Below are 22574 nucleotides of genomic sequence, written 5' to 3' on the forward strand. Positions count from 1 at the left end.
GTAGTACACAAACCCGATGGTTCACCAACTACTCCGATTGCGAGAGACTTGTTCTTTACTGCGCATGTGCAGGTCTCCCACTGCAAGATCCCCCGCAGTTCAATCAATCAGGCTGCGGCTGTTTGGGAGCGAGAATGGCCTTCGTTCCCTGAAACCGGGGCATGTCGCTCCCATTTTCTGGGAGTACAGAGGCCAGGATCTGCTTCTTCTGGCACAGACTTACTGGCCTTGGCACAGTAGCTGTGCGGGGCAATATAAATAACCTCAGGGTTACTCAGATTGCTGATGGTATCGCAGGAGATCCGATGCGGTGTCTTAGGATGCAGGACCCGGATCTGATCAGTCAGGAGGTGTCCATTTACATCAGATGCCTCCTGCAATACCGTACAGCTCTGAATCAGGCCTAATGACAATCAATGCTAATCTCACAAGTACAGCATAACCGCATATACATTCCTACTGGGTCAGGCTAAATAGCATCCCTTTCCATAAAGGAAACTGAGGTCAGGACAAAATACAGTAAAGCCAGGTACACAATAGACGATGTCTAGTGTGCCCGAAACCTTCAGCGATGGGGGTCGGCCGCCAACGACGGTACATTCGGCAGCATGGCCCTCTCAAACAATATCCCCTGTCGGACCTGCACACAAGCCAAAGTGCGCACCCGGCATTAGTCTCCACATTGTTGATGAGCTACTTACCCGCGCAGCTGAGCGGTCTTCTCTCTCTCGGAGATATCAATGGTGTTAACTACAGCTTCTGCCTTTTTCTTGGCTTGTTCCATCTTTTTTAACATCTGTTTAAAGTAAAATAAAAAAATCCCATCAGATAAAGTGATATACAGTACATATACAGTGCACAGCTGAACTTTTTAAAATAAAGTTGCTCCAATAGAGGACAGACTGACAGCCAGCCATAAGCCGTACATGTTATATTCAGGATGTGGCCACTGACTAGATCATCATCTACGTTACCAGGTTGAAGAAGTTGCACTATATACAGATGTTCTGATAGAAGTTGGGCTCCATTTGACTACATATTTTGTTTAGTATCGTGGTGACAATTACAAATATGCCATTGGTATTTAACATAACTTCCCTGTCTGGTAAAGCCCCACGGAATACTCTCCCGTATCGCCACCTGGTGGTTACTGCGCTTGTGCAATGGACATCTGTGCATGTCCCTTTAGCATCGCGTGCTGGCTGGCACTCTACAAAGCCGGAAGACCTTGCTGAAGCCGGAAAGGCGTTTGCTGGGTCCCCACTGCCGGCAATGAGGACCGTACTACTAATGTCATATGTATATGGTGTAGGTGGTACTGTCAGATACAGTGGTAAGCTAAGATGCTATAACCCCTGGTTATAGTTTGCTCTCAAACAGAGCCCTTTAGTAAGAGCAATCTATTATATGACACACAGCTACAAGAGTCACATAAACAGTACTAACCCAGTTCAACTTCTGGAGTTTTAAGTATACTGTAGCTTGCCAATGTATTCTTGCCGGATTCTGAGTTATCAACAGGTGATTCCAGGAATAAATCCTATTTTAAGTTATCAAGTTATTCCTGTACATACAGGACCCATTATGAGAATCTAAGTAAATAAGACTGGTAATTCTACTTCAGAAACTCCACATAAAAAGGTAATTTACAAACCACAAAGTGCAAAACTGCCGTTTTCTTGTTTAAATCCCTCACCTCATTTTTCACAAGGGCACTTAGCTTTGCAGGGATCACATGGGAGGCACTGTGAGGCTCCGGTGTGGATAAACACACGTATGTGTCTACTTTAGCAGAAGTGAAATGGAATTTTGAGGGATAATATTTAAATGTTATCAAGAGGCTGAAATGGTGGTCATTACAGGAGGCATTTCATCGTTTGTGGGAAAGGATATAACTTCTCTGCCACCTTTCATGCCGGGTACACACTGGAGCGATGTCATTCCGATCTGGCCAAATCTGAATGATAAATCGTGCACAGTGTATCCACGATATGCGCACTCCTGCGGTCGCATGCCACGTCGTCAGGTCTGATGTGCTGCACAACAAACCTGAGAATATTGCATGCGCATGTTAATGAAGGATGGAACGATTGATCGTACCGTCCTTTATTAAGCCCTGCAGTGAGTAACAGCAATCACGCCATGTCCAGGGTATCCCTGCACATCAGCACAATTGAGGGTCGCACAAGTGTGTACCCACATTAAGTCCAGGAGGTGGGGGGTGAGTGTTAGTGGCAATTTATACTAAGCCCCAAAGAGAGAGAGACTAAATGATTACATATTTTCTGTACACCATTGAGTAATAGGACAGGTGCTTTATAAATAAAAGGAAATAATATTAATGAAAAGCAATGGAAGTAAGTTGGAGTATTCCTTAATGCGGAGGTTCCCAAACTCTACCATTACAGTCCGGGTTTTAAGGATACCCATGCTTCAGTCCAGATGGTTAAATCAAATTGACTGAGGTACTAAGTAAGTCACCTGTGCTTAAGCATGGATATCCTTAAAATGTGGCTTGTAATGGCAGAGTTTTGGAACCTCTGCCTTAATGTGTTAATGCTCCAAACATGAATAAAAGCTATATGTAGTCAGTGTATTACAGTAACCTATCTGTACACATTACTAATGTATATTTTTAATGGAAACAGTATTATACTCTAGATGGAGCATAGTTCTAAAACGGTTGTCTGTTTCCCTGCCTGGATAAACTACCCAGTTCCATTTAAACAAAAAAAAAAAAAAAAGTGGTATCCAAAAACAGGATTTTGGTACTTACCGTTAAATCCATTTCTCCGATTCCACAGGGGACACTGGAGCTTCATGACAGTGGGGTATAGACGGTGGGTTGAGTTGAGCCTGGCACTTTAAAAATCTACAAGTGTGACTGGCTCCTCCCCCTCTATGCCCCATCAACCCCAGTTTTAAAGAACTGAGCCCGAGAGGAGACGGAGAACAGACTGAAGAACAGAGAAGGAGAACAGGAAAAGAAACATCCAACATACTGACACACTGCAAGAACACAGCAGGCTGCAGTGATAAACAGTCACACAATAAAACAGACAAAACTGCAACAGAACTGAAGCAGAACAAACAACTGAGAACAGGCAAGAAGCACTGGGTGGGCGTCCAGTGTCCCCTGTGGAATCGGAGAAATGGATTTAACGGTAAGTACCAAAATCCTGTTTTCTCCTTCATCCACTAGGGGACACTGGAGCTTCATGACAGTGGGGACGTTCCAAAGCTACCCTCCTGGGGGGGAGAGTGCTGAACGCCCTGCAAGACACTACGACCAAAATTTGAAGCAGAAGCCGCAAAAGTGTCAAATCTGTAGAAACGTACAAAAGTATGAACCGAAGACCACGTCGCTGCCCTACAAAGCTGTGAAGCCGAGACACCTCTACGTGCCGCCCAAGAAGTACCCACAGAGCGCGTAGAATGCGCAGAAATGGATACCGGCGGTGGTCGAGCAGAAGCAACATATGCCTGACGAATAGTCAGACGAATCCACCTGGCCAAAGTTTGTTTAGACGCCGGCCAGCCACGCCGATTAGCATCATAAAGGACGAATAGAGCCTCTGATTTACGTAGCCCCTCAGTACGGGACACATAAATGCGAAGTGCCCGAACCACATCCAAGGAGTGAGAATCCCCAGAAGAGTCCGACAACGCTGGCACTACAATCGGCTGATTCAGATGAAAACCCGAGACCACCTTGGGCAAAAAGGAAGGCCGGGTACGAAGTTCCGCCCGATCTTCGTGAAAAATCAAGTAAGGGGAACGGCAGGACAAGGCTCCAAGTTCCGACACACGTCTGGCCGAAGCCAGGGCCAATAAAAGGATCATCTTCCAAGTCAAATACTTCAATTCCACCTCCTGCAAAGGCTCAAAGGTGGATGACTGAAGAAAAGATAAAACAAGATTCAGGTCCCAAGGAGCCGTGGGTGGCACAAAGGGGGGCTGAATTCTAAGAACCCCTTGAAAAAAGGTCTGAACCTCCGGAATCAGAGCTAGGCGACGCTGGAAAAAAATAGAAAGAGCAGAAATCTGCACTTTAAGCGATCCCAAGCGTAACCCCGCATCGAGGCCTTTTTGAAGAAAAAGAAGAAGACGTGGTAAATGAAAAGAGGAAGTGGAGGATCCACGACCTTCACACCAGGAGATATAAGCCCTCCAAATGCGATGATAATGCGCTGATGTTACCGGTTTTCTAGCCCTAAGCATGGTAGGAATGACCGACCTAGGAACTCCATGGCTTCTTAGGATGGCGGTCTCAATAGCCACGCCGTTAAACGAAGCCGCCGTAAATCCGGGTACACACATGGACCCTGTTGTAGAAGGTCCGATCGTAGCGGAAGAAGCCAAGGTTCGTCTGCCAGAAGGAATAAAAGATCGGAGTACCAAACCCGACGAGGCCAATCCGGAGCCACTAGGATGACGGTGGACGACTCTCGTTTGATCCGCTTGAGAATCCGAGGGAGGAGCGGAAACGGTGGGAACAGGTACACAAGGCTGTACGGCCAAGGGATCAGTAAAGCATCCGCTCCCACCGCTGCCGGATCCATGGTCCTGGAGCAGTAAAGGGGTAGTTGATGATTTATCCGAGATGCCATCAGGTCTATCTGTGGCTTCCCCCATCTGCAAACCAGTTGATGAAAGACCTCGGGATGAAGGGACCACTCCCCGGGATGAAGATCCTGACGACTGAGGTAGTCCGCTTCCCAGTTGTCGACCCCCGGAATAAACACTGCTGAAATGACCTCTACGTGTCTTTCTGCCCACAGAAGGATGCGACTGGCTTCTCTCACTGCCATCCGACTGCGGGTTCCCCCTTGGCGATTTATGTATGCCACTGCCGTGGCGTTGTCTGATTGTATCCGAACCGGAAGTCCTCGTAACAGAGGAGCAGCCTGTATCAAAGCTCTGTAGACTGCCCGCAGTTCGAGAACATTGATTGGTAAGAGGGACTCCTGCTGCGACCAAAGCCCCTGGAAGTGATTGTCCAGAACCACCGCTCCCCATCCGCGGAGGCTGGCGTCCGTGGTGACCAAGGTCCAATTCCAAATTCCGAAGCGGCGACCCGCTAACAGATGCTCCGTCCGAAGCCACCAGAGCAAGGATATGCGGGTCCGGGGAGACAGACGCACCAGCCGATGCATCTGTAGGTGGGACCCGGACCACTGAGACAAAAGATCCAGTTGAAATATTCTGGAGTGAAATCTGCCGAATTGGATGGCCTCGAAGGAAGCCACCATTTTCCCCAGGAGACGTATGCAAAGATGCACAGATACTTTCCTGGGTCTGAGCACTAGACGAACCAGCTCCTGTATGGCTATGGCCTTGTCCCTTGGCAAGAATATACGAAGCAGAACAGTGTCTAGAATCATTCCTAGGAACTGAAGTCTCTGGGACGGCATCAACTGAGACTTCTGGAAGTTCACAATCCATCCATGTTGAATGAGAATCTGATGTGTAAGGGACACTTGGTGTAAAAGGACTTCTGCCGTCGGAGCCTTGATGAGTAAATCGTCTAGGTACGGAACTATCGTCACCCCCCGAGAGCGCAAGTGAGACACCATGACGGCCATCACTTTGGTGAATACCCTGGGAGCTGACGAGAGACCGAATGGCAGGGCCTGAAACTGGAAATGAGCTTCCCTGATGGCAAATCTGAGGAAAGCCTGGTGAGGAACCCAAATTGGGACATGCAGATAGGCGTCCTTGATATCTATCGACACCAGAAACTCTTCTGCCTCTAGTCCTGCAATGACAGAATGGAGAGATTCCATCTTGAACCTGTGAAATGAAAGATACTGGTTCAATGATTTCAGATTCAAAATGGGTCTGACTGACCCATCTGGTTTCGGAACCACAAAAAGGTTTGAGTAAAACCCTTGTTGCCTTTGTGCAGTGGGAACCGCCACAAGGACCTCGGCCAGCAAAAGTTTCTCGATCGCTTGACGCAAAATTAGTTGCTTCAAGGGATCGACGGGCAAACCTGTTGTAAAATAACGCCGAGGAGGAGTGAAAGCGAACTCGATCTTGTACCCCTGAGATACCAGATTTCGAACCCAAGTGTCTGGAGAAGTCCGTCTCCAAACCTCCGAGAAACGCTGGAGGCGTGCCTCCACCTTCGGATTTCCGAGATGGGATGGGAGCCCGTCATGCCACAGGCTTGTCTGCTGGCTTGGGATCTGGACGGCGGCCAATATTTGCTTGACGTCCTCTAGTACGGCCTCCTCGCCCCGCTGAAGACGAACCTCGCGATCGTCCCTGAAATCTTGCCGATGCTCGAAAGGAACGAAAGGAAGGTCCCCTAAACGAGCGACGCGAAGGAGGTGCTGATGAAGGTAGAAAAGTACTCTTACCTCCAGTGGCCAGCGAAATCCATTTGTCCAGCTCTGGACCAAATAAAATATCGCCTGTGAAAGGAAGAGCTTCCACTGCTCTTTTTGACTCCGCATCCGCTTGCCAGGCACGAAGCCAAAGTGCCCGGCGAGCAGAGACCGCCGAAGCAGAAATCCTAGCGCCTACCTGGCCGATATCTCTGGAGGCGTCTCCTAAGTATACAGCAGACTCCTGAATATGTTCTGCCAAGGTAATCAGATCTGCTCGCGGAGTGCTGGATCTAAGACCCTCAGTCAATTGTTCCGCCCACTTTTCCACAGCCTTGTTGACCCAAGATCCTACCAAGGCCGGGCGGAGAAGTGCACCTGCGGCCGTATAAATGGATTTCAAAGTGGTTTCTAATCTCCGCTCTGAGGTTTCCTTCAATGTAGTAGCTCCTGGAACAGGTAACGTGGTCTTCTTTGACAACCGAGAAACCGAAGAATCCACAGGTGGCGGGGTCTCCCACCTCTTCCTATTTTCCGCAGGAAATGGGTAAAGAGAGAAGAAACGCTTAGGAATCTGGAATTTACGGTCCGGATTCTGCCAGGCTGCCGTCATCTGTTCATCCAACTGGAGAGAAACAGGGAATGTGACGGCCATCTTCTGTGACCTGGCAAATAAGGAGTCTTCTAACGATTCTGGAGCTTCCTGGCCAGAAATCTTAAGAACTTCCCTTACCGCTAGAATGAGTGCGTCAATACCTTGCAATGCCTCAGGTTCTTGTGAGTAAGTCTCTACGTCTGATTCGTCCAGCATCTCCCCTTCCTCCTGAGACGAGTGATCCGCTGCCGAATCCTCATCCGACTGGAGAACCGCCGGAAGAGCCCTCTTTTTAGATGAGCGACTTACCGTAGCTTCAGGAGCTTTAGACGCAGAACCCATCGCTTGAGCAAGGCTATTCACCGAGCGGACTAAATTCTGAGCCCACGCTGGTTCTGCTAGAAAAGAAGGGTGAGATGTGCCAGGTAGATCTCTGGCAGACTCCCGTTCCCTACGGGAAGCGGCTAATTCAGAAGAAAGGTCCGCCATGACCCCGGCCAAACTATTTATGAAGGAGGGAGTGACAGACTGCGTGTTAGCACTGTCTGCTTCACATGTCTCGCACAGGGAAGACCCTTCGGAGCGAGCATGGGTAAACTTCTTCCTGCACTTAGTGCAGGCAAACAGCTTTTGTGATGCAGTTTTTTCTGTCCTGGATGTCATCATGTACTCACAGACAAGCACCACATACAATTCAGGAATGCAGAAGAAGTATAGGGAGAAGCAGAATTACAATAATAATGCTACTCAAGTATGGGAGCAGACAGAGCAATAAGGGAGGAGCAGAATTTCAATAATAATGCTACTCAAATTGCATGCAGAGCAGTATAAGAGGAGCAGAATTTCAAGAAAATGCAACTCAGTAACAGGGGCAGACAGGCATATAAGGGAGGAGCAATCAATAGGACCAGAAAGTAGTTAAAAACCACCCTCTGTATTTACAGACCCCCTGTAGATGCTCTCATCTGCTCCTCTCCCCCTCCGCTCAGTGCCTGCAGTCTGAGGCGCCACTCCCGTTCAGAGCGCGCCAAACTAGCCCAGGCAGTGAAGGAGGAAGAGGAGGAGGGACCCATAAGCTCCTCCCCTAATGGCCGCCGCTTTGTATGCGCGCGGCATACACTTATACAGTGGGACGTTCTGTCCCAGCACTAACAGCGGGGGCAAGCGCACGACCGCCCCAGTGATAACCGTGCCGGTGCCTTTTACACAAGCACCGGCACGCAGAGGCAGGACCGCTGTGAGCGCGCCTACCTAACAGCCAGCGCCGGTGTTCTATCACAACACCAGCGTGGCAACTGACAGCGGGGCTGACAGCCGCGCGCTGTTTTCAGACCCAGCAGTTATTTTCACCTCTCCTGCTAGTCAGGAGAGGTGTGCTACTCACCGAGCTGCTGCGGCCAGAGCGCTGGGCAGTGAGGGGAGAGCGGGGACCCGGACACAAGCCAGTGGTAGCTGTGGCGGGCCCCGCTGAGTCTGATGACTCCTAACTGCCTAAAGCAGCCTCCCCTCCATAGGGTGACCGGACACAGGCTGCAGTAGCCGTGTGGTCCCCTCTCTGGCGGCTCCCACGATGCAGGCAGACTGTCACAGCTAACAGTCTGCCTGTCCTCTTGCTTGATTCTTTTACAAATCATATAAAAATTAATATAAGGGCTGGAGACAGCCCCTGTGCACCGGCTCTACTCGGGCACATTCTAAAAACTGGGGTTGATGGGGCATAGAGGGGGAGGAGCCAGTCACACTTGTAGATTTTTAAAGTGCCAGGCTCAACTCAACCCACCGTCTATACCCCACTGTCATGAAGCTCCAGTGTCCCCTAGTGGATGAAGGAGAAATATAAAGTGCCAATATTGAATCCATGATATAATATATGCAGAGACTTAAAAACTGTCCTCTATAATGATTACTAAATGGCAAACAGATGTTTCTGGAAAAGGAAATCAGATACCAAGGTGAGAGGAAATGGGTTTGTGTGATTAAAGGGATTTGTCCTTTGGGGAGAAAGCAGGTGTGGTAGTACTTTAGCAAGAGGTTTAGTAATTGGTTTATTGTAAAAGGTAACATGGAAAATGATAGATCACTTTCTCCGTACCATATATACACTGGTATATAGACAGGTGATGAGTAGAGCCTGGCACTTTCAGAATTCATTAGAAGTTAGCTATTCCCACCTCTATACCCCACTGGCCTCAGTTAAGATCAACCGAGCCTGAGTGGAGATGGAGAGCAGAGTCAACAGAAGGAGGAGAGAAGAGAAACCGGAACCAACTAAGAAACTCCCGTTTTCTCTTTCATCCAGTAGGGGACACTGGAGATGTGCTGACCTCCTGGTGGGAAGGCACTGAGAATCTGCAGAACCCTACGACCTAATGCAGTGGTTGCAAAGGAAGCAACACTGTAGAATGAAACAAACATACAGTTCGAACCGAAGTATGAACTGCGGGTCGAATAGCCGCACAGCATAGGTGATAAGCAAAAGCTCTACGTCTGGCATTATATAAGGCCCCCACCAAACACTGAGAATAAGTGTTAGAATGAGGGGAAAACCGACCCCTTGTATACAGAAGCCCAGACAGAGAACCGGATGGATGTTCTTGGAATGGGTCCGCTGAGAAGTAGGCCAGCCCAGTCAGGCGGCCTGAGAAACACAAACCACCTTTCTGCGCATGGAAGCAATACAAGAAAACAGACTCAAAGAGCCCTTACCACCTCCTGAGACGGAGAAGATGCACCAGAATCTGACAAAACAAGAATCACAAGAAAACGGATTAATGTGGAAGGCAGGGACCACTTCTGGGCCAAACGGCCAACACTGTGAGAAGCTCAGCCCGATAGTCATAAAAAACTGAGACAGGAAAAGTGACAGGACAGAGCACCAAGCTCTGACAGCGACCAAGATAAGGCGAGAAAGCCAACACTAGAACTGACTTCCAGGACCATAGTGGAGAGTCACCGAGACTAGGGGTTCAAACACATTCTGGTTCAAACCAAATGTAAGATCGCATTGGGGCTGCAGGCACTCAAGGGACTGGGCCCTAAAACTCCCTGCAGAAAATTTATAAACCTTGTAGCAGGATCAACTGATGCTAAAATACGATGGATAAGGCAGCAACCTGCACCCTGAGTGAGCCCAGACAAAGACCAATAATCACACCAGCTAGGAACATGGGCCAAAAACAACAGCAATAAGAGGTAAAGAAAAAGAGAGAACCTAGGAGTGGAAAAATAAGCACGCAAAATCCCCTCGCCGAGGACCACCACATTTTTGGATTGGAGAAACTAAAAAGGTAACAAGGAGGTAATGTAAACAGCCGATAAAGCAAACCTCACCAGTACACCAGTAAATATGTTCACGGCACCTGACCAAAGAGGGGGTCAAGAAAATACGAGAAAAAGAAACCATCAAGGAGCAATAGCAACAAAGACGGGTAGCTATATGGCATGCCCTAAAGGTGTCATGTAGAGCAGGTAGAAATCCACAAAACCTAAATAAACTCCTGTTGCCTAGCACACCAGACGACAGAAAAAACAAGGAAAGAAATACTTTGTTCTTTTTGTTCCCCCTTTCTTAATAACAGAAAAATAAAAAATAAAAAAATCCGGCAATACCAAAGCTGAAGGCAAACAAAAGGATGGGAAGAGAGAAGGACGCTCTCAGGAAGTCATTATTTCCGAGTCAGAGTGACCCATTTGCCTTGGCCCATACCAGTAAAAGCAACCAGCTTTAAATACACAAGCCAGAGTGCATAGACATATTGACCCTGGCCTACCAGCACTCAGGGAGCAGCTTCCTGCAAGGGGGTCAGTTAGATTGTACACTCCTTCGGGCAGTGGCACAGGGGTGGGACTCGATCCCATGCATGCGGCGTCTGGGGAGCAGAACACTAATGCCCTGCTCCACTGAGTCAGCCCCTATCAATAAACTATACCACACAATATAGGGGAGTGTGGTTAGACCTCACGTGGGGTCCATCCAAGGATGGCACAATGCAGCAGGCATGGCAGGAAGATGAAGCTGGAGAGGAACCTTGCCCATTAAATGTGTCTTCCTAAGGTAGATTCAAACTCATAACCTTCTGCATAACACTATGCAGTGTTAGCCCATTTGGCCATTGCAGCCAAGTATGCCAATGTTGCTGCCCTGCAACTCGTCATAGTGTATGACAGGCAGGCCGAAGCAGCGTGAAAAGGAGAATTGCAGGGGGACATCACCGTGAGATGCCAATGTCAACCTAACCGGCTCATGCGGTGTACCTGGGGAAAGGGCACTAAAAAGATTCTGTGGCAAGAGTGACCAGCTAAGAATGGGTGGAGTAAGCTACCTGCCACCAACCAAGAACTGATTGGTTGCCTTGTAGATGAACTAACCCGTATTGAATGTTTCAGACACAAGCACCTTCAGGCAGGTAGACTAACAAAGTCTTGCCGTAGTAGGTTCGAGACCCTACACTCTACTCTCTACTTCTTGGTCTTTCAGTAGATGTGCCCTGTGTAAGAAACCTAACAGAGGTGTTAGTGCAAAACCAACAGAGGTGCCAGTGGAGACATGTATGGTTACACTAATAAATCCCAATTTATGCTTCACAGAATAACAGCGCACAGAATTAAAAGGATCCTTATCTACTCACATGGGGGAAGAACGCAAACTCTCGGGCTAAAGGAAAACTGGATGAGGAGTCAGAAACAGATATACAGCCCAGTAACTCCTTTATGTACATAAACTGTAGAACATACCTATGTAAATATTGATATGTATATATACATATATAAAAAAAAGTGCGGAGTACATGATTCGCCCTAAGGAGGAACAGTGACTAAGAGATGCTATAGTTACAGCGTATGTATAGGAGGGATATGGAATGTCAGACAAACCCATAATCCCAGTAAGAGTAATTGGATAAAACTTTGCCCCGTTAGGATGGAAGGGCAAATAGACGTAGAAATATCTACGATCTACTGCATTTATATCTACCACTTCCTAATGTGTGTTCCCTACAGCTTACATTGGAGAAGCCTACTACCTTAGTAGGGATGGTGTTTAGTTAGAATATATATACTCCTACTGTAATACGTACAATGCATAACTTATAATAGTGTTAGACAATTCATTTTTCACCTGGAAGGAGATAAAGGCTGTGACAGGAGCAGGGACGGACTGGGGCTCCAGATCAGCCCTGGCAGTCCCCCTGCCTATGGCGTGCTTGTAACAAGGGAGTGACCTTACCACAGAAGTGGCGTGGTTAAGTCTCACAGGGGCGTGTCACAAGTCACTGGGTCCTGGCCTCACGGCAAGCACCTATCTTTGAGTATCCCAGCCGAGCAGAGTGCCGGGAGGCGGAGCTGCTCCGCTAGAGTTTAACACCGGACTGGCCAATTGGCCCTTCTGGAATTTGCCAGAAGTGCCAGATGGCCGGTCCGGCCCTGATTCTGCCCACAGAGTAGAACAGGCAGAACAGAAAAGAGATGTCCTGCATTGGGAGGAGGGCAATGGAAAAATACAGTAACGAGGACACACAATGACCTATATGGAAAAAAATATATATAAATAAATAAATTTAAGCTTATTCTTTCATCACTCAACACTCCGCCGATTTTGTTTTCTACTCTCCTCATTATCCCAACACTTCCCCACCAATGCAAGGCCTCACCCTTCTCCGTTTCCGGGCTTTTGCTTCTGCCACTTTTTTGATTGGTCGGGCATTAAGCTCCTGCTGCCTCTTGCGATATTCATCCATCGTTTGACGGTCTACAGGGATCTGAACAATTCTATGTTTACGTTCCTCGGAAGCAAACCAATCTGGGAGCTCATCTTCAACTTCATTGAATGAACGCCTATTAAAGGGGGCAGGAAATGGAGATGAAAAAGCATGTACTAGGCACCGTCATGCATTTCCTGGGCTCGAACACAAAAGTACCAACTTGTTAAAAGACTTGTCTATCAGATCCCGAGTAGCTTTCTTAGATGTAGCAATGACTGTTCCAAGGCAAAGACCTTCTGGGTCCAAAACACGAGATCGCTTAACTGCGAAGATAGAACGACATAAGAATTTGACAATATAACAGTTTCCCAAACTCCACCATTACAGTCCAGGTTTTAAGTATATCCATGCTTGAGTCCAGATGGTTAAATCAAATTGACTAAGGTACTAATTAAGTCACCTGTACTCAAGCATGGATATCCTTAAAACATGGACTGTAATGGTGGAGTTTGAAAACGTCTGCTATATACAATGATGATGGTGTCTATGATTGTACAGCTAGATACACACTGGAGTGACGGTCATTCGTTCCGACATCGGAACGAATGAACGACAACAGTGATTGTGCACCCACACTGGGTGACTTTAATGAACGACGTAACGATCTGCACTGGGCGACCATTGCTAGCAACCGCGGGAGCTCGCAAACATGCGTACGCACTGAGCTATGTAGGCGATATATCGTTACGAAACTGCATATCGACCCGACAATGCTCCAGTGTGTACCCAGCTTAAGACCACTGACAGCGAAATCGGTCAGGTACAAAATAAAACAGTGGTGAGCGATATAAAAACAATTTCTGCTTTGGAAAGTCCTTGTCATGTGGTTTAGGAAATTATTATAATTATATCTTATATAAAAAAAATTCCAAACCTGGCCGTTCTACTGGAACCACATCAAAGTCGTCTTTCTCCTCGTCTGTTTTTTTCCCTAGTTTTCTCTTCATAGATTTAATGTCCCTGGAAGAAAAAAGCTCCAAAATGTAACATTACCAGATAATTTTCTAGACAACAAATGTATTTTCCAGCAATCGTACTTCTCATCCTCACTGCTGTCGCTCTCAGAATCACTGGAGTCTATCGCGGTCGCAGGCCGTTTAGACGCATCAGAGCCTCCAGGAGCTCCCGATGACTGACTGAGGCTCTTCTCTGGGAAAGTTTCTTCTGTTTTCTGCACGGATTGGATGGTTTTCTCATTTTTCTTAGTCTTCCCTTTTGTCTTTTTCCCTATAAAATTACAGCAGGGTGAACCAACTAAAAAAAAATCTCCTCTCCAAAACCTTAAGTTCACCATATTCATGCGACTTCATTTCATTGCCGCAGCTCCAAAGCAGTCATTCCAATTATAAACAAAGTGTCATTTTAAAAGTAGATGGGGCAAGCTCCTGACAATTACAAAAGCCCGAGGCAGCCATGCAATTTTGGATAATGCTTTTACAATTCCAAGTTCTATATGCCCAATGCAAGGGCTCAATATTAGCATATTTCTATCTTCGCTAACTATAAAAATGGGTCTATGGACTGAAAAAGGGAGAATTTCCATATTTTGGAGACTGCATTGGACACACTGAGCATCTGACAACCTAACTGTGCCCAACGTAATTACCAGTGTCCCCCAGATGGATGCAAGAGGAGGCATATAGAAGATGGGAGGAGCATAAGTAGTTTTGGGAACTCCGCATCACCCCCAGAGTAGCCGGGAAAGATCCTCTTTTCTTAGTTACAGACTTTGCAACTCAAACCACATCCCCATCAGCGTAATAATAAACCCACCTAGAGTTCTAATCAGCCTAGTCACCATGTTGTTCAATGCATCCCTGGTGAGGTCTCTTTTCCAGTGAAGTGACATGGAATAGAGACCATGGCAGGGGAGGGACTTTTTTTTTCTACTACAGGTAAATGTACAAAAGATGGCCACATACAGGTAACCGTTTCTCTCGCTGCCACCTTTTACATTTGGTCTTATTTTTTTTCCAACGCCCAGTTAATTGTATCTGTAATTCTTGCATGCGGGCATCAGCTCAGTGATTGGCTCAGGTTTTGTGTCTCTGCCGGTAGCTGCACACAAATACCAGTCACCAATGATTACGGTAAGCTGGTAATGCTGCTGTCTAACAATAGTCCCTCACTGTTATTCAGCTGCCTTCTGTATCATGTGTTCCCCGCACCCATTTCACCGTAAGCTCATTTGGGCACTGTGTGTAATTTGTCATGTCAGGATCCCCTCATTGTAAGACATCAGCGCTTTACATCTACATGGTTAATAATCCGTGTCATGTCCCCATTATACTTTAATGAACCTAAAAGAGTAATTTAATTGACTTATTTTCCCTATTTACTGGCTCCATAAAACGCTCTCCAATCTGACATTATACATATGTGCCACTCTCCCTTCTCCGCTTACCTGTTTTGGTCTCCTGTAAAATCTTGGTCTGCTTAATTTCCATCTCCTCATCTGCATCAGAATGCAGTACAGAAGAGAAAATGCCCTGAAACAAAGCATATGGAAAGATTAAAAATATGTTATTGACATTCCACACCTTATCCCCTTGTTCTGGAGTTTATCAGTTAAATACCTTGTAATCTACCAACACAAGGGACAGGCGCAAGTGCTTACAGTACCCATCAGATATCTGAAAGCTGGTGAGCAGCATTTGTGAACTAGTGTTTTATTTTTTTTGTACACTGAAGTGCCAAAACCCATGGGATAGATGCCTAGTATTTTGTAGGACTCCCACTAGCCCGCCATAGCGTAGCAACTCAACGTGGAATCGATTCCGTAAGTGGATGGAAGACCTCTGTAGAGATGTCCCATTTTGTCTGGATAGCTTCCCACAGCTCCCTGATATTTTGTAGGTGCAGGCCCTTGGGTGCGAATGGACCTCTCCACCACACCCCATAAATCCTTGAATGAGTTCAGTTCGGGCAAACATGGTGGCCACACCATTCGTCAGGACTCCCCAGAATGCTCCTCGAACCATTTCTGGACAATTTGGGACTGATGACATGGTACATTATTCTGCTGGAATATATAATCGCTGTGGTACATAAAGTCCATGAAGGACTGCAAATAATCATCAAACAAAGCAACATAGCAGACCCAACCCATGCCACGTGAACACACCTCACACCATTACGGAACCACGACCAGCCTGCACGGTGCTTTGTTGATAACTAGGGTTAATGGCCTCATGGGGTCTTCGCCACACCTGAACCCTATCATCAGCCAAAACAACTGGAACTGTGACTCTTCGGACCACGCCACATGTTGCCAGTTCTCAAGGATCCAGTTAGCAGCATTGATAAAGGCCCAGGTGTGGGCTGAAATGCGTTGACATGATTTGGATGCTGTGGAACCTGACCTTTTTGACATTCATAGGTAATCTATGTTTCCATGGTATTTTTTTTCTTGGGACTCCGTTTTAAATAGTCTTGTAGTTTGTATGTTCTTGAACGGGATGCTGTGTGTATGAATAAACCTATTTTTGATATATACACAGTTTTGTGGCATACTTTCTTTTTCTTTTTTGGAAATTATATACAGAGTGCCTAAATATCACGAATATATAGTGGACGTGATTAGGCCTCTCTTGGTAAAGATACCTTTATATGAAAGAATACATCTAGCAAATTGTTAGTATGGTATGCAGATCCACTACTGATTGAAACCACTGCTCTTATAAAGAAACCTTTATACACCTGTTTACATCCTCCTCCATGTGAGTTGGGCACGCAATTCCATTCATGACAACGTGGTGACGGTATGAGTGTTCCGCCAACTATAGCGATATAACAAAACCTTTATGTGCACGTTCAGTGGTGTCTCACTGTGAGTAGGGGTACGCCTATACATGCCACATCAGATCAGCTTCATCATATATGGAATTTTAATCGATTGATTGAGACATTACTATACAAGGGAAGGACAACAACAAAAACTGCTTCCACCAAACAAGGAATGGAATTTATAATAATATATTATATATATATATATATATATATATATATATATTTTGTGTATAATTGTGTCTTTTTACCAACACAGCGCCAGTTCTATAGGGATAGTCTATTGTTTATCTTTGTTTGTGATTTGAGCCAGTGTTGCTTGTCTGCTACCACAGACAATTCACGATAATTAAGCACCCATAGTCGACCACTGTGGGTGGTAATGCCTTCCATAAGGTATTCCTGGCATACATGTGACACCGTAGATCGGGGAATGTTGAACGTCCGCAGAAGTTTCGAAATGGAATGTCCCATCCGTCGGGCACCCACTATTATGCCCCATGCAAACTCCGATAATGCTAGTCGCCTTGCCATGAGCAGCCTAGGTGATGTTCAAACTGACTCACAAAATGTTAGATTACACTTGATGCAGGTCTGGGGATTATCAAGACGTCACAGTACGGTGATGCCACCTACCATTACATACTGCTATCTCATGACTTTTGGCGCTTCAGTGTAGATGTTCTAGCCAAACATTCAGTTTTCGGTGGCTGTACCGTGTACAATAAGGGCAAATCCAAGTGCAGTTATATTTATTTTTTGTTTGCCTAGTGTTATTATGGCTGCCTCCAGTTAAGGCTATAAAAGGCCTAGTTGGGTGTGGCTCATAAGCCAGCCCTTGTTTAGAGTGTTCATTCTAGCACCCTGCACCTGTCACAACCTGTGAATTTCCTCTTTCTTGCATGGGGTGTCGCTCTCTGCTCTGGTGCTTCTAGCACATTCAGCTGATGCAACAAACTGCTGAGATACAGGCCAGAGTGTGCTAGAAGCACCAGAGCAGTTAGCGACACCCCAGGCAGAAAAGAGGAACTTCACGGGTTGTGACAGGTGCAGGGTGCTAGAATGAACATTCAGAGTGCATGTAACTGCTATGTAATGGTGTGTTGGGCATATATGCTAGTGTAGAACTTGCTGAGATTTTGGGTCGGACTGCAAGCTTAAATGTTCTGATCAAAATATGAACATATCCCCCCCATGTTTTTATTTGCTAGATATACACAGATTTACAGTATATTGTTAGCGTCAATAGCAAAAGTCTTTCTGTACACCTATCTGGCATTAATACTGACGAGCAGCTGGTATCATGTACAATATGGATAAAACGGTGCACTGGCATATTTCTTTTAGATTTCTTTTCATACTCTTGGTGTCAGAGTAACAAAAAGCTACTGGTGTAAAAAACATTCACTGTAAAAAGGCTAACAAATTAGGCAGTGGGTGCTGCTATTCCTGGCGCTGATATTTTGTGATGTACTTAATACCTGCTGCAATTAATTAGGGTCTAGTTAGGACCCTGAGAATACACTCTTGAACAAAAAAAATTTAAGGAAATTACTTTGCTTGATATTAAGTTTTTCTCAATTTGAAAAAAGATGGAACAGATCTATACGTGTGCTTGCTCTCTATTAATATGCAGGAATCTTGTTTAAGTTCCACCAATAAAAAAAGTTTTATTCATAAAAACCACATACCGTATATACTCGAGTATAAGCCGAGTTTTTCAGCACATTTTTTGTGCTGAAAAAGTACCCCCTCGGCTTATACTCGAGTGAAGTGTGTAGCGCTGACCGGACGGAGTTTGGTCAGCGCTACACAGCACAAACACACAGCCGCCGGAGCCGGAAGCTGTGTGTTTGCTGTAATCAGCAGCCGCTGAGAGTCTGTCAGACTCTCATCGGCTGCTGCTGCTCCCACTGCGGGAGCCATCTTCCGGCTCCCGCAGTGGGTAATGGGAGAGACGTCATGAGTAATGACGTCTCTCCCATGCAAAGCGGCCGGAGGAGCTGTTAGCGGCGGGACCAGGAGCGGGGGTTTCAGGTAAGTGATTTTTTATTTTTATTACGAATCTCTCTATTTTTTGGGGGGGACGACTTATACTCGAGTATATACGGTACACATTTTTTAAAAAGGAATTAAAAATACATAGATAAAATATACATAAAAATATCTAAACAAACCTTCTGTTTCTTCTAGCAGAAATAGAAGTAACCCTTTTAATTGAATTACATTTTTGTTTTATCTTATTTTAATTGGTCTTACTTGTTTATCAAAAATGGAATGTTTGGCAACAAATTGCCACATGCTTACTAAATGGACACTGTATATCCAAGTTGCGAACCCAATTGTTACAAGAAAGCAGTTTATATATGGTTTAGAATCCAAGTGATACAAGGAATCTATATATGCCTGAAGTTTCTGTAGTTTATATGTGAATATAGATCTACATATACTGTGTGGGATTTATTGCTTCACATGCAACATCAATGTATTTCTGTGTGTGTGTTTTTATGAATAAAACCTTTTTTATTGGTGGAACTTAAACAAGCCTCCTGTATATTAATAGAGAGCAAGCACACGTATAGATTTGTTTATATTATACATTGTTTCAAATTGAGAAAAACTTAATACCAAGTACAGTAATTTCCATTGTAAAACGGCTGAAGAGAGCCGTACAATGCTCTGTGCCATGGGGTGCTGGAAAAGGGAGGTATGAAGATGGCAGATGTGGCCTGACAAGGAGATGGAGGCTATAAGATGCAGGTAAAACTCCTGTAAAATTGAGAGGGTACAGTATGCACCAGGCAGAAATCTTATTCCCCTCCAAGTGGCACACAAGCAAGACATGTATCACTATCAGACCCACCTTTCCAAACCACAGATTTTTATCTATTTGTTCACGCTCTGACTTGTCCTCCAGGGATAATAGCAGGGGATTGGACACCTCCTCATCTGTGGGTGCGCTCGGCACTGAAACTGGATCCCTGGAGGCGAGAGGCACGATAAGTTACTTGGAAGGGGGTAAGAAGTGGCAGGAGAAACGTGAAGAGATGAAGACAGCGGCCCAGCTTACCTTTTACGCTTCAGCTTCTTTTCCTGCTCTCTCAGTTCATACATGTCCTCCTCATCCAGGTCACTGGCGAGTGATACTTCATCATCCGCCATGCTCTCGTTATCGGGCAGGAAGATATCTCCATCGTTATGGGCTGGGTCTGACAAAAGGGCGTCTGCAATGGACATGTCCCCACGTGTCAGTGTCTGTAAGAGCTGAGAGCGCAAACAGTGTTAGTAATAAACACAAACAACAAAATGAAGCAGCTTCACCTACTTTTCCTATGTACCCACTACTTATACAAATAATAAATATGTTCTAATATTATATATACTTATTCACATACAAAAATTTCCAATATGTGGGCCAACCTTTAAAATAGGATTTTGGTACTTACTGGTAAATCCATTTCTCTGACTCCACAGGGGACAGTAGTGCTCGACACTAGGGTATAGACGGTGGTAGGGCACTTTAAATAATCTAAAACCCCATCAGCGCCAGTTAAGGAAACTAAGCCCGGGAGGAGACGGAGAACAGACAGAAAGAAAAGGAGAAGAACACCCCTGAAAGGAACAGCCCACCGGAGGAAACAGACCACCACCAAACAAGCAACTCAGGCAGTCGCACAAACAAAACATACAACTGCAACAGAACTGGAGCAGAACTATTCAAACAGGAAACCGTGAAGCAGGTAAGCAGCTCTGTGCGGTCGTCCAGTGTCCCCTGTGGAATCAGAGAAATGGATTCACCAGTAAGTACCAAAATCCTGTTTTCTTCGTCTACTAGGGGACGCTGGAGTTCAAGACACTGGGGACGTCCCGAAGCTTCCCTCCTGGGTGGGAGAGTGCTGATAAACCTGAGCTGATACTGTAGCCGGCACAGGAAGGCCAGCCTGTGTGTAGGCCTGTGAGATAGTTATGCAAAGCCATTTGACAAGAGTCTGTTTGATAGCTGGCCATCCCTTCTTGTGGAATCCATATAGGACAAAGAGGGAATCAGTTTTCCTGATGGAACCAGTACAGTCTACGTAGAACTTCGGAGCACATCCAAGGAGGCCTCTCCTGCTGAGAGGTCTGGAGATTGGAAGGCCAGAACTACAATTTCCTCATTAAGGTGGAAACGAGAGACCACCTTGGGAAGTAAGCCAGGGCACGTTCGAAGAACAGCCCTGTCCTGATGAAAGATCAGAAATTGGGAGCGACAGAAGAGCGCCCCTAAATCCGATACCCTACGGGCAGACGCTACAGCCAGAAGAAAAAGTCTTTGCAGTGCGCCATTTGACGTCTAGAGTCCAGGAGTTCAAATGGGAGGTTCCTGAAGTGCATGGAGAACCACTGACAAATCCCACAGAGACACAAGAGAGACAAAGGGAGGTTGTATACGGAGAACACCCTGCAGGAAGGTGTGAACATCCGGCAGTGGAGCAATTCTGTGCTGGAACCAGATGGACAGGGCAAAGACACTTTCAGAGGCCAGGTGGAGTCCGAGAACCAATCCAGCTTTAAGAAAGGCAAGGATTCTAGAAAACCTAAAAACCTGAGGGTCAGTTTCTGGTAGCACACCACTGGAAATATGTATGCCACACCCGGTGATAAAATCTGGGCAGAGGCCGGCGTACGAGCTCTGAGCATGGTCTGGACCACAGAGCTAGAAAACCCTTTAGACCTTAGGAGGGATGTCACAAGAGCCACGCCTTCAAAGATAGACTGGCCAGATCTGGATGTAGGGAGGGACCCTGAGACAACAGGTCCGATCATTTAGGAAGTTGGAGAGGAGCGTCTATGGATAGACTTTGAAGATCGGAGTACCAATGGCATCTGAGCCAAGCCGGAGCTACCACCAGGACCGTGCCCCCTTCTTGCGTGAACTTCCAAAGAACCCGAGGAAGGGAGACTAGAGGGAAGAAGTCCACTTAACTGACAATGGGTCCACGAAGGCTGCTTCGGGGTCCCTTGTCCTGGAGCCGTACAATGAAAGCTTATGATTTTGCCGTGAGGCCATGAGGTCCACATCAGGACGACCCCATTTGTCCACCTGGAGCTGAAAGACTTCTGGGTGTAGAGACCACTCCCCTGCGTGCACATCGTGACAGCTGAGGAAATGAGCTTCCCAATTGAGAATCCCCGAGACGAACCAAGCGGAGATGGCGTTCGGCCTATGTGAGAAAGCGTGACACCTCTGCCATTGCTGACTGACTACGAATGCCTCCCTGGTGATTGAGGTAGGCCACTGCAGTGGCATTATCGGACTGTACTTGTACTGGCCTGCCCTGAAGAATATCCTGAGCCAGAGTGTAAGCTCTGTAGATGGCTCGGAGTTCTGTTGATTGGTAAGATCGCCTCCGCTGGTGTCACTGCACCCCACCCGCGGAGGCTTGCGTCCGTGTTGAGGAGTACCCATTCCAGGATCCAAAAGGGGTGACCCTTGTTAAGTGAGAAATCTGTAGCCACCAGAAGAGGGACAGGCGAACCTCCGGAGAGAAGCCCATCGTCTGGGATCTCATCAGATGGGGCATCCCATTCCAGCTGAAGAGTAGCAGGAGTTGTAGGGGCCTGGAGTGGAACTGAGCGAACTCCACTATGTTGAAGGTGGACACCATAGATCCCAAGGTCTGCATTGCAGAATGAATTGACACTCGGCGACTGTGGAGTAACCTGTGCATTCGGTGCTGTAGTGAGGAGATATTGTCTGCTGTCAGGAAGATTCTCTGTGTCTGAGAATCCAGAAAGTATCCCAGATGCACCAGTCTTTGAGAAGTGGTCAGGGAAGACTTTTTCCAGTTGATCAGCCAGCCGTGTGTTTGTAGACAGGCAATGGTTACCTGTAGATGGCGGTGAAGAAACTCTGGAGAGCTTGCTAAAAGCAAGAGATCGTCCAATGCAGTGCTTGAAATTGGTAATGTTGCTGTAGAACAGGAAACCGGAGATATCGCTGATGAGAGGGCGTTATAGGTACATGTAGGTAAGCGTCCTGAATGTCCAGAGACACCATAAAGTCCCCTGGCTCCATAGCCAGGACAATTGAGCGTAGGGTTTCCATACAAAACCTGGGCA

General features: G+C 46.4%; 1 protein-coding gene across 3 annotated transcripts in view; it reads right to left on the bottom strand.

The window, feature by feature from the left end:
* The window catches only part of FTSJ3 (FtsJ RNA 2'-O-methyltransferase 3), a 73428-nt gene that overhangs the window by 796 nt on the left and 50058 nt on the right, over window positions 1–22574 (bottom strand). For all 3 annotated transcript variants that reach the window (XM_088473502.1, XM_088473500.1, XM_088473501.1), the window contains exons 14-21: window positions 19543–19736; window positions 19336–19453; window positions 15091–15175; window positions 13724–13913; window positions 13561–13646; window positions 12847–12949; window positions 12576–12759; window positions 702–796 (exon numbers count right to left, since the gene is read on the bottom strand). In XM_088473502.1, coding sequence (XP_088329628.1) covers window positions 702–796; window positions 12576–12759; window positions 12847–12949; window positions 13561–13646; window positions 13724–13913; window positions 15091–15175; window positions 19336–19453; window positions 19543–19736 — 1055 coding nt within the window. The remainder of the gene's footprint in view (window positions 1–701; window positions 797–12575; window positions 12760–12846; window positions 12950–13560; window positions 13647–13723; window positions 13914–15090; window positions 15176–19335; window positions 19454–19542; window positions 19737–22574) is intronic.

This window comes from Taudactylus pleione, unplaced genomic scaffold, assembly GCF_031769625.1.
Source record: "Taudactylus pleione unplaced genomic scaffold, aTauple2 ptg000136l, whole genome shotgun sequence".
NCBI classification, from domain to species: domain Eukaryota; kingdom Metazoa; phylum Chordata; class Amphibia; order Anura; family Myobatrachidae; genus Taudactylus; species Taudactylus pleione.